Source organism: Oncorhynchus masou, chromosome 32 (genome assembly GCF_036934945.1).
Source record: "Oncorhynchus masou masou isolate Uvic2021 chromosome 32, UVic_Omas_1.1, whole genome shotgun sequence".
In the NCBI taxonomy this organism is placed as follows: Eukaryota; Metazoa; Chordata; class Actinopteri; order Salmoniformes; family Salmonidae; genus Oncorhynchus; species Oncorhynchus masou.
In genome coordinates this window covers 21,897,013-21,909,534 of record NC_088243.1, presented here as the reverse complement: position 1 = coordinate 21,909,534, position 12,522 = coordinate 21,897,013, and the positions used below count along the sequence as shown (strand labels likewise).

At 42.7% G+C, this 12,522-nt stretch overlaps 1 protein-coding gene across 1 annotated transcript in view; it reads left to right on the top strand.

Moving 5' to 3' along the window:
- Positions 1-12,522, top strand: part of LOC135525710 (protein Daple-like) — a 98,753-nt gene that overhangs the window by 63,281 nt on the left and 22,950 nt on the right. Inside the window, exons 14-19 of the mRNA XM_064953503.1 lie at positions 33-179; positions 327-602; positions 759-1,304; positions 1,436-1,675; positions 4,973-5,100; positions 11,659-11,800. Of these exons, the coding sequence (XP_064809575.1) occupies positions 33-179; positions 327-602; positions 759-1,304; positions 1,436-1,675; positions 4,973-5,100; positions 11,659-11,800 (1,479 nt within the window). The remainder of the gene's footprint in view (positions 1-32; positions 180-326; positions 603-758; positions 1,305-1,435; positions 1,676-4,972; positions 5,101-11,658; positions 11,801-12,522) is intronic.

The following is a 12,522-nucleotide window of genomic DNA, read 5'->3' as shown; positions in this document are numbered from 1 at the left end:
CATGATTGTCATCCATTTTGTGTCTTCTATAGCTGGAGCGTATGCAGACCCTGCTGGACCAGGAGAAGCAGACCACCCAGGACATGGAGGGTCTGGAAGAAGACCTGCTCAAAGACGAGCAGAAACTGGTGAAGACTCTGGAGAGACTACAGGCAGACAAGAACAGACAGGCGCAAAGTGTACTTCTACCTTTACACATGCTAAATGCACCATTTCATGGCCCGGAGGAAAACTTCCAGGTCCTAACTGTCTGTGGCATGTTGTCCTCAGTGGTCCCTCTTATGTCCTCATTTTGCCACCTGACTGTCTTTATGTGTGTTCCCCAGATCTCAGAGCTGGAGCAGGAGAAGGAGCACCTGAGTCAGGCGGTGAGTTCCCTGCGTCAGCACGCCCAGGTTGACAGCGAGGCCCAATTCAGGGAGGTGGAGACAGAGAACCGCGTCCTCAACCAGACCATCAACAACACCGGAACCAAGCTGGCCCGGCTGGAAGCCCAGGGCAAGCAGGCAACCAAGGAGCTGGAGACACTGAGGGAGAGGGGGGAGGAGCTGGAGAGGGAGACAACACATCTGGAGAGGAGCAAGGAGCAGCTGCAGAGGGAGGTGAGGGAGGTCTTGCACTTGTTTCGCCAATATTTGCAGCTATTTTTTTATGTTTTACTTGCAGTAATTGTGAGTTGCAATCAGTGCATTCAACTTCGGTAATTAAAACGACATGTCATGATCGTTGCAATGCCTGAACTGTAAATGTAAATGTAGGTGGCCTCCCTGAAGATCACATGTGACCGGGCTGAGGCCCTGGAGAGAGACAACACCAGCCTGGAGCAGGACAACCGGAGGCTGAAGAAGCAGGTGGATACAACCCAGAACGTGAGCCTGCGCCTGGCCACGCTGGAGAATGACCACAGCCTCTTGGACGAGGAGAACCTGGAGCTCCGCCGCACCGTGGAGTCCCTCCGGCCAGCTGCCGTTCGCCTGGCTCAGCTCCAGCAGGAGAACAGGGAGCTGGAGAGGGAGAGGGAGGATCTGACCCGCTCTGTGGAGGAGCTGCTGTCCCAGAGGAAGAGGGCGGAGCGGCTGGAGCTGAGCATCGGCAGCCTGGGCCAGGATAACCAGAGGTTACAGCAGAGCCTGGAGAACAGTTCCACTAAGATCCAGGGGCTAGTGAGGGAGCTGAGGCAGGCGGAGACTGAGACCGGGGTTCTGAGACGGGAGCTGGAGGAGGTGCGCCTGGCGGGGAAACGCCTGGAGGTGGTGGAGAAGGAGAAGAGGGGGCTGGAACAGGAGCTGGGCCAGTCAGAGAAGGTACGTCTGTGTTTGTATGCTACATGTATACTGTAGTTGTGTAGTATTACGCCCTCCTGGCTGCACAATGAACTTCCTTGATGGGATAATACAAATGTAATTCAACTAAATTGAACGGAATTGATTTTAAGGAGAGGAAGCAGCTGGAGAAGGAGGCGCGACGTTTATGGCAGCAGCTGGAAGTGAAGGAAGAGGTGCTGGAGGAGAGTGCTCTAAAGCTGGCCTCATTAGAGAAGGAGGGCATCACCAAGGAGAAGGAGCTGGAGAGGTTAAAGGAGGTGGCTGGGATGGTCAAAGAGCTGGCGATTCAGAACAAAGAGCTGCAGAAACAGGCCACCATCGACAAGAGGACCCTGGCCACACTCCGAGAGGTATGTATGGGGAAGAGGTTGGAGGATAATGTACAATAGGTTGAAGTGCTAGGTGTACCATACAGTGCCTTGCGAAAGTATTCGGCCCCCTTGAACTTTGCGATCTTTTGCCACATTTCAGGCTTCAAACATAAAGATATAAAACTGTATTTTTTTGTGAAGAATCAACAACAAGTTGGACACAATCATGAAGTGGAACGACATTTATTGGATATTTCAAACTTTTTTAACAAATCAAAAACTGAAAAATTGGGCGTGCAAAATTATTCAGCCCCCTTAAGTTAATACTTTGTAGCGCCACCTGTTGCTGCGATTACAGCTGTAAGTCGCTTGGGGTATGTCTCTATCAGTTTTGCACATCGAGAGACTGACATTTTTTCCCATTCCTCCTTGCAAAACAGCTTGAGCTCAGTGAGGTTGGATGAAGAGCATTTGTGAACAGCAGTTTTCAGTTCTTTCCACAGATTCTTGATTGGATTCAGGTCTGGACTTTGACTTTATGTTTTGGATCATTATCTTGTTGGAAGACAAATCTCCGTCCCAGTCTCAGGTCTTTTGCAGACTCCATCAGGTTTTCTTCCAGAATGGTCCTGTATTTGGCTCCATCCATCTTCCCATCAATTTTAACCATCTTCCCTGTCCCTGCTGAAGACAAGCAGGCCCAAACCATGATGCTGCCACCACCATGTTTGACAGTGGGTATGGTGTGTTCAGGGTGATGAGCTGTGTTGCTTTTACGCCAAACATAACGTTTTGCATTGTTGCCAAAAAGTTCAATTTTGGTTTCATCTGACCAGAGCACCTTCTTCCACATGTTTGGTGTGTCTCCCAGGTGGCTTGTGGCAAACTTTAAATGACACTTTTTATGGATATCTTTAAAAATGGCTTTCTTCTTGCCACTCTTCCATAAAGGCCAGATTTGTGCAATATACGACTGATTGTTGTCCTATGGACAGAGTCTCCCACCTCAGCTGTAGATCTCTGCAGTTCATCCAGAGTGATCATGGGCCTCTTGGCTGCATCTCTGATCAGTCTTCTCCTTGTATGAGCTGAAAGTTTAGAGGGACGGCCAGGTCTTGGTAGATTTGCAGTGGTCTGATACTCCTTCCATTTCAATATTATCGCTTGCACAGTGCTCCTTGGGATGTTTAAAGCTTGGGAAATATTTTGTATCCAAATCCGGCTTTAAACTTCTTTACAACAGTATCTCGGACCTGCCTGGTGTGTTCCTTGTTCTTCATGATGCTCTCTGCGCTTTTAACGGACCTCTGAGACTATCACAGTGCAGGTGCATTTATACGGAGACTTGATTACACACAGGTGGATTGTATTTATCATCATTAGTCATTTAGGTCAACATTGGATCATTCAGAGATCCTCACTGAACTTCTGGAGAGAGTTTGCTGCACTGAAAGTAAAGGGGCTGAATAATTTTGCACACCCAATTTTTCAGTTTTTGATTTGTTAAAAAAGTTTGAAATATCCAATAAATGTCGTTCCACTTCATGATTGTGTCCCACTTGTTGTTGATTCTTCACAAAAAAATACAGTTTTATATCTTTATGTTTGAAGCCTGAAATGTGGCAAAAGGTCGCAAAGTTCAAAGGGGCCGAATACTTTCGCAAGGCACTGTACTAGGGTTGAATATTTTCAAATGTATTTTACAAATGTTACATGCCAAGAATAAATCCCCTTTTTCCCTGTGTATTCCGGTATTTACCACCCTAACAAGAAATGTCATTCTAAAGCATATAAATATACTACCTGAGCCTGATGTGCCATACATTAAGGACATTTTATGAGCCCAAGCGGATTTAACAAGTTACATCAGTAAGGGATCATAGCTTTGACCTGGATTCACCTGGTCAGTTTGTCATGGAAAGAGCAGATGTTCTTAATGTTTTGTACACTCAGTGTATAGTTTACGGCACATTACGCACAACAGAAAACATAAACGCCCATAGACATAGCTATGCTCTCTTGGGTAAATAAATTAAACTAGCTCCAGTAGGCTAATCTTTTTGTGGGACTTTATTACTGTACTTTATTGTATTATACTGGACTGGAATTATGCATCTTGTTCAAACCATGAAGCTGGGTGAAGGACATGCGGCCTACTAAGTCACAATTATAGTCTAGGGTATATTTACTTTTTATATAAAAGGGCCTATTTTACATTTTTATAATTAGTAGGCTGAGGCATATATAGTGCATTCAGAAACTATTCAGACGCCTTCCCTTTTTCCACATTTTGTTATGTTACAGCCTTATTCTAAAAGTGTAAAAAATATAAATAATACTACTCATCAATCTACACACAATACCCTATAATGACAGTGAAAACATGCCGTTTCTACTTGTAGAATCACAATGCTCGTCAGTGGTCGAGAACTTGACTTTGAGGCAATCAGAGAGCACAAGATTCCACCTAGGGAAGACTAACAACAACAAAAAAGATACCTGGGCTTTACTGCAGTTTTGAAGCCGCAGTAAAGCCCAGGTATACTCCACCACCTTTTCATCAGAATTGTAACTACAACAATAAAGCTGCATAATAAAATGTTTTATCTAGAGAGAGTCTTTACATCTTTTACATCTAGCAAAGGAGTTTTGTGCTTGAAGTATTTTTTTGGAAGGTTCAGTTTGATAATAAGCACCTGCTCATTAGTTAGCTTGCTAACTGAGCTAAGCAGTCACACACACTTCATATGAAATGAATGGAGTGTTCGGTGCAGCACAATGTACACAACACTAAATGCTCTACCAAGCTAGCTATCTACTGTTAGCAAGATGATGAAGAAATAATTTAATTCACTATTCCCCATACTGCCAGTGTCAGTCTGCTTTCTAGCTAATGTTAGCATTGCCATTTAGCACAACATCGCTGGCTAGCTATTCCACCGACTCTCGGCAGCTAACAGGCAGCTACTTCAGTCAAAAACCAATCATTGTGATTTAATTATAATTTTGCTAGCTACTCTAGTTGTGGCCATCTGGTTTGTATCAACAAGGGCTTACTACAACTTCTAGCTGGCAAGCAACAAAATTAGCGTAGGTTGATAGTTAACTTAACATCAGCTGTAGCAGGCGTAACCAAACAAGCTAGTGCCACATTGTGGCCTGGAGTATTAAACTAAGCAAATCTGAGGTCAAACTCTTCTATATGAACAACGACAAGGTAACTGCAGACACTGGGCAGAGTTGCTAAGTACCTATCGCGAGTCAGATTTCTCAGTGTGTCTGACTGTTTAGTAGACAGGTCAATAGAGTCAGGGTTTTATTGTGTGTCCTGTCCAGGACCTGGTGAATGAGAAGCTGAAGGTGCAGCAGCAGTGGAACGAGTTGGAGATACTGAGCCACGAGCTGGAGAAGATTGGTCTCAACAGAGAGAAACTACTGCAGGGGGAGAACAGCTGTGAAGAGAAGTAAGTGGCTTTACACTACTAGCATGCATCACACTACCAGATTTTCTACAATACATCTACCACAGTGGCGGTCAGTGTCGTTTAACATGCGGGAAGACAATGATTATTTTTTTCATGAGCATCGTCTTATTTCTATTACAACATATTGGATGACTGTCATTCATATTCCATTCAACCAGTTCTATGTAACAGAGAGGTTCATGATGCTCAAATTTTCCCTATGCCCATCATGAGGTTGCTACAACCTAGCCTATGAATGAAAGTTTACAACGTAGGTGCACACAGATGGAGAAACAAATTCGAGGTGACAGACCTGGGACACATGGGACAGACGGTGATATTCAATACCCCCATGCGCACTCTTGCCTGCATCTAGTCTATATAGAGTGTAATTATTAGTCCAACAGTTGCAAACAAGAGTTTCTATTAGACAAATTCAGGTATGTTTATCCCCGTTTTGTTCCATTTGCTTCCGTTTTAAGAAACGTTTTTCAACAGAATCTGCAGAAAGAATACACCCCTGATCACACGTAAACACAGTTAACTTTCATAGCAGCCAAGTTGTATTCAAATATAATTTTATTTGTCACATACACATGGTTGCAGATGCTTGTGTAGCAATGCTTGTGCTTCTAGTTCCAACAATGCAGTAATAACCTAACAACTACACACAAGTCTAAAGGGGTGAATGAGAATATGTACATGTAAGTATATGGATGAGCGATGGCCGAGCATCACAGGCAAGGTGCAATAGATGGTATAAAATAAATTAGTCATATCACATGTACAGTTGAAGTCGGAAGTTTACATACACTTAGGTTGGAGTCATTAAAACTCATTTTTCAACCACTCCACAAATTTCTTGTTAACAAACTATAGTTTTGGCAAGGCGGTTAGGACATCTACTTTGTGCATGACACAAGTTATTTTTTCAACAATTGTTTACAGACAGATTATTTCACTTATTCACTGTATCACAATTCCAGTGGGTCAGAAGTTTACATATACTAAGTTAACTGGGCCTTTAAACAGCTTGGGAAATTCCAGAAAATGATGTCATGGCTTTAGAAGCTTCCGACATCATTTGAGTCAATTGGAGATGTACCTGTGGATGTATTTCAAGGCCTACCTTCAAACTCAGTGCCTCTTTGCTTGACATCATGGGAAAATCAAAAGAAATCAGCCAAGACCTCAGAAGAACAATTGTAGACCTCCACAAGTCTGGTTCATCCTTGGGAGCAATTTCCAAACGGCTGAAGGTACCACGTTCATCTGTACAAACAATAGTACGCAAGTATAAACACCATGGAACCACGCAGCCATCATCCCGCTCAGGAAGGAGAGGTGTTCTGTCTCCTAGAGATGGACGTACTTTGGTGCGAAAAGTGCAACTCAATCCCAGAACAACAGCAAAAAGACCTTGTGAAGATGCTGGAGGAAACAGGTACAAAAGTATATATATCCACAGTAAAACGAGTCCTATATCAACATAACCTGAAAGGCCTCTCAGCAAGGAAGAAGCCACTGCTCCAAAACCGCCAAAAAAAGCCTGACTACGGTTTGCAATTGCACATGGGGACAAAGATCGTACCTTTTAGAGAAATGTTTTGTGGATATATTGAAGCAACATCTCAAGACATCAGTCAGGAAGTTAAAGCTTAGTCTCAAATGGGTCTTCCAAATGGACAATAACCACAAGCATACTTCCAAAGTTGTGGCAAAATGGCTTAATGACAAAAAAGTAAAGGTATGGTGTGGCCATCACAAAGCCCTGACCTCAATCCTATAGAAAATTTGTGGGCAGAACTGAAAAAGCGTGTGCGAGCAAGGAGGCCTACAAACCTGACTCAGTTACACCAGCTCTGTCAGGAGGAATGGGCCAAAATTCACCCAACTTATTGTGCGAAGGTTGTGGAAGGCTACCCGCAACGTTTGACCCAAGTTAAACAATTTAAAGACAATGCTACCAAATACTAATTGAGTGTATGTAAACTTCTGACCCACTGGAAATGTATAGAAATAAATAAAAGCTGAAATAAATAATTATCTCTACTATTATTCTGACATTTCACATTCTTAAAATAAAGTGGTGATCCTATCTGACCTAACACAGGGAATTTGTACTAGGATTAAATTACAGGAATTGTGAAGAACTGAGTTTAAATGTATTTGCCTGAGGTGTATGTAAACTTCCGACTTCAACTGTATATACTGTAAGATATGTAAACATTATTAAAGTGGCATTATTTAGAGCGCATTGTATAAAGTTACTAGTTTTTAGTTAGTGACCTGTGAGCAGCCTCTCTGAGTTAGTGACCGCTGTAACAGTCTGATGGCCTTGAGACAGAAGATGTTTTTCAGTCTCTCGGTCCCAGCTTTGATGCACCTGTACTGACCTCGCTTTCTGGATAGTAGCGGTGTGAACAGGCAGTGGCTCAGGTGGTTGATATCCAGGAGTGGCTCAAGAAGAAGCACATTAAGGTCCTGGAGTGGCCTATCCAGTCTCCAGACCTTAATCTCATAGAATATCTGTGGAGGGAGCTGGAGGTTCGAGTTGCCAAACGTCAGCCTCAAAACCTTTATGACTTGGAGAAGATCTGCAAAGAGGAGTGGGACAAAATCCCTCCTGAGATGTGTTCAAACCTGGTGGCCAACTACAAGAAACGTCTGATCTCTGTGATTGCCAACAAGGGTTTTGCCACCAAGTACTATGTCATGTTTTGTAGAGTCATCAAATACTTATTTCCCTCATTAAAATGCAAATCAATTTATAAGCAGGGGATCAAATACTTTTTCCCACACTGTACATCCTGTTTGAGTTTTTGCCTATAAGACGTAAGGAGCAAGATGGCGTTGTGGTCGGATTTTCCAAAAGGACGGCGGGGGAGGGCTTGTATGCATAACGGAAGTGGTTGAGGGTGTTGCACATGCACGTAGGGCAATCAATATGCTTGAAGAATTTAGATAGAAATGTTCTCAAATTTGCTTTGTTAAAATCCCCAGCTACAATAAATGCAGCCTCAGGATGTATGGTTTCCAGTTTTCATATAGTCCAGTGAAGTTCCTTGATGGCCATCTTGGTGTCTGCTTGAGGGGGAATGTACACAGCTGTGACTATAATTGACGAGAATTCTCTTGGTAGGTAAAATGACCGGCACTTGATTGTAAGGAATTCTAGATCGGGTGAGCAGAAGGACTTGAGTTCCTGTATGTTGTTATTACATCATGGGTTGTGTAATGCATTCATAAGCATACACCTCCGCCCTTCCTCTTCCCAGAGAGGTGTTCATCTGTGTCGGCATGATGATTGGAGAAGCCTGGTGGCTGAACTGATTCCGACATCATATCCTGTGAAACAGAATGTTATCATCTCTGATGTCTCTCTGGAAGGCAACCCTTGCTTGGATTTTGTCTACCTGGTTGTCAAGAGACTGGACATTGGCTGGTAGTATACTCGGGAGCGGTGTGCGATGTGCACGTCTACAGAGCCTGGCCAGGTGGCCGCTTTTTCTTCCCCTTCTGCGGTGTCGTCGTTTTGGATCGCCTACTGGAATTAGCTCCATTGTCCTGGGTGGTGGTTTGAACAGAGGATCCGCTTCTCGCATCTATACACACTCCTTCTTGCATCTGTATGCTCTCCTCCTCTCACCCTTTCCCTTCACTTGTGGACTTCAATGCACAACACATCAGCTGTATGTGACCAGGCAAAAAAACCTTTCCAAGCCAAACCATATCATAACCGCTACACACAGCCTACATTGTTGTCACCATATTAGCTAAAGTCATGTCATAGTCAACATAGCTACAATCATGCAGTAAGTTAGTGTATAGTCAGTAAGCAGTTTAGCACTTACACCAGTGGGCCCCGGTGGCAATAAATTAGTAAAACCAAAAGCATTCCTTGACTTTGAAGAGTTCCAGTGTTGTTGTTTAGTCATAGACAGCTAGCTAAATCTATTTGAGCAGGGTGTTTGAGTAGGATAAACTAGCGAGCTGCATTTGGTAGCTAAGTAAGTGAAACTGAACGTGAAAAATTACTGTCTTGCTTCTCCTTTATTTTGGAAGAAATTGATTTGTTCAAAACTGTTTAACTATTGTCTTTCGCTGAGTCAATTACTCACCACATTTTGTTCACTGCAGTGCTAGCTAGCTGTAGCTTATGCTTTCAGTACTAGGTTTATTCTCTGATCCTTTGATTGGGTGGACAACATGTCAGTTCATGCTGCAAAAGCTTTGATAGGTTGGAGGACCTCATCTGGAAGGTGTCATAATTACTGTGTTAGTCTATGGAAGGGGTTGAGAACCATGAACCTCCTAGGTTTTGTATTGAAGTCAATATACCCAGAGGAGGACGGAAGATAGTGGCCTCCGGCTACACCATGGTGCTACCCTACAGAGTGCTGTTGAAGCTACTTTTTAGTCCTTCATTGCAAAATAGTGTTTTAATCAATTTTTTGGTGGTGTGTTTATATTTAGTATAGTTTTATCTAAAAAGACATTTTAAAAATGTTTTACTATTTTTAGGAAATTCACTGAGGATTGTCTCCCCTTCCTCCTCAGAGGAGCCTCCACTGATATACCAATATGCATAATTGTACATTTTAGTCATTTAGCAGACACTCTTATCCAAAGCGACTTACAGTTGCGACTGTAAGTAAAAAAAAAATAAATAAAAAAAAACGATTTCCTTAGCGAAGTTACGATGGGGAAAGACATTTTTTTGGGGGGGCGCAAGAGACCAGTGGCAGCAGAACGGAGTGCTCGAGTTGGGATGTAGGGTTTGAGCATAGCCTGAAGGTAGGGAGGGGCAGTTCTCCTTGCTGCTTCGTAGGCAAGCGCCATGGAAGTGAGCCTCGACTGGTATCATACAACCAAATTCTTTACATCTACACTGTCCCAGTATGCCACCACACTACCATTGTCTCAGACACATAACCACGTGTAGGCCTCAATATCCTACCCTCATAAAACTGCAGCCATTTTGTAATATTTTTTTACATGGGAAATTAGTGTTTTTGAGTATTTTGTAGTAGTTATTTTTGTCATTTATTGCATGTCCGTGGGTGCTGAAATGCTTCTTGGCCCCTTGTGAAAATATGTGTTCCCAATGTCCACTTTGGATGAGGAACAGGGGTCATGTTGGGTTTTGTAAAGCTCAAAGAAAAGGGGCTTTTCATGTTAAGCCAGTGTTATTTGCTTTAGTGGTTACTGCCCAACCTTCCTACCTACCTACTTCCTGTGCCAGGTATAGTGGGTGAGTCCGGGTTTATGTTCAAAAGTGTGTTGAAAGTGTTTAATCTCTATTTATCTCCGGCTTTATTTCTCCATATTTTATTTTGGCTCTCTATTTCTACTGGTGTGTGTGTGTGTGTGTACGAGCGTCCCGGAATACTCCTTTCTAAAGATGGTCAGAATAACTACAGCGGCACGTGTGCAGTGTTCTATTATAACCAATTTCTAAGACTGTTTGGGGAATAGCAAAATTACAGGGGAAAGATGGTTTCCATTCCTGTGTGGCTTGCAGCAGTTTAATTTTCCCTGGAAAACAGAGAATCTAGTCCTGCCGGGTGAGGTAGCATACAGTCAAGTCACAGTGAGCACCAGACCTGTGTTCAAGTAATGTTCTTTTTTTTTCTTCAAATAATTGGAGTGTTTGTTTGAGCCTGCCTAGAATGCCAGATGGGTGAGGTTTTATACTTTTAGGACTATTCCATTGGTTCAATTGTACCAGACAAGTTCAATCAAGCGCAGCTAAAATATTTGACAGAAAATGATTACTATTTGAACCCCAGGTTGGATGAGGCGAGCACAGCACTGTGGGAATAGCTGTACTGTACACTCCTGAACTACGAAATAAGACACTTTTTAAAAGACTTGTATTACCCCAAAGTAGGGCATCTTCTTGAGGGTTTTTCTAAAGAGTATCCGAGGATGTGTTAAAAGGTAGAGAGTTAGAGACCCAAGCGAGTCTTACCCAATGGAGTTGGATTACAAAGCAAAGACATTCCTTCTCCAGCTATTTGTGCTCAATGAAACCAAAGCTGCCACTAATCAGTTAACCTCAAATAAATTCACTACCCTGAGTTACATTCTAACACCGCTTAGTAATCTCATGTGTGCACTGCACGCTCATGGTGATATTGTGTTCCACCTCTTGGCAAGGGTTTTCCAGTTTTTCCCCTCATATTTGTCTTAGCCCAACGCTAATGAAAGTCATATGGTTGTAAAACTTTTAAACATGACCTGAGCAAACCTTTGTCACAAATTCAAAATCCCATAGTATTCCTCTAGTCTTTTCTAAGTAAAGGATTTATCTGCCACACATAGTCTCACTCTTGATATTAGAAGAAATAAGCTCAAATAAATGGTGCATTCAGCGTCATTAGTGTATGTATGTATGTTAATTTGCATCATTCTGCAGGAATTTCCATTGTTTGATCATGGCACCTAAATAAAAGCACCACATTCATGATTAATTTGAATCAATGAAGTCATTTGTGTTTGGGACTGTCTATTGGACTTGATATGACATTTAGACATACTGTATGCCTGTCACAGTAAGTACAAGATCTTGGAGAGTAAGATCGAGTCAACGCTGAAGAAGACTCTGGAGATCCGTGAGGAGAAGATTCATGGTCTGGAGTCTCGACTGGAGGAGTCTAGTAGTCTTAATCAGCAGCTGCGCACCGAACTCAGCACCGTACGTACCTATACACCTCTTTCATTCACACAGAAACACACACACCTACATATTTGAAGCAAACACATTCTCTACTAATCATACTCTTGCACACACACACACACACACACACACACACACACACACACACACACACACACACACACACTTTCACTCTTACTTCTACTCTCTTATGTACAGTGGGGCAAAAAAGTATTTAGTCAGCCACCAATTGTGCAAGTTCTCCCACATAAAAAGATGAGAGAGGCCAGTAATTTTCATCATAGGTACACTTCAACTATGACAGACAAAATGAGAAAAAAAATCCAGAAAATCACATTGTAGGATTTTTAATGAATTTATTTGCAAATTGTGGTGGTAAATAAGTATTTGGTCACCCACAAACAAGCAAGCCTTCTGGCTCTCACAGACCTGTAACTTCTTCTTTAAGAGGCTCCTCTGTCCTCCACTGGTTACCTGTATTAATGGCACCTGTTTGAACTTGTTATCAGTATAAAAGACACCTGTCCACAACCTCAAACAGTCACACTCCAAACTCCACTATGGCCAATTCCAACGAGCTGTCAAAGGACACCAGAAACAAAATTGTAGACCTGCACCAGGCTGAGAAGACTGAATCTGCAATAGGTAAGCAGCTTGGTTTGAAGAAATCAACTGCGGGAGCAATTATTAGGAAATGGAAGACATACAAGACCACTGATAATCTCCCTCGATCTGGGGCT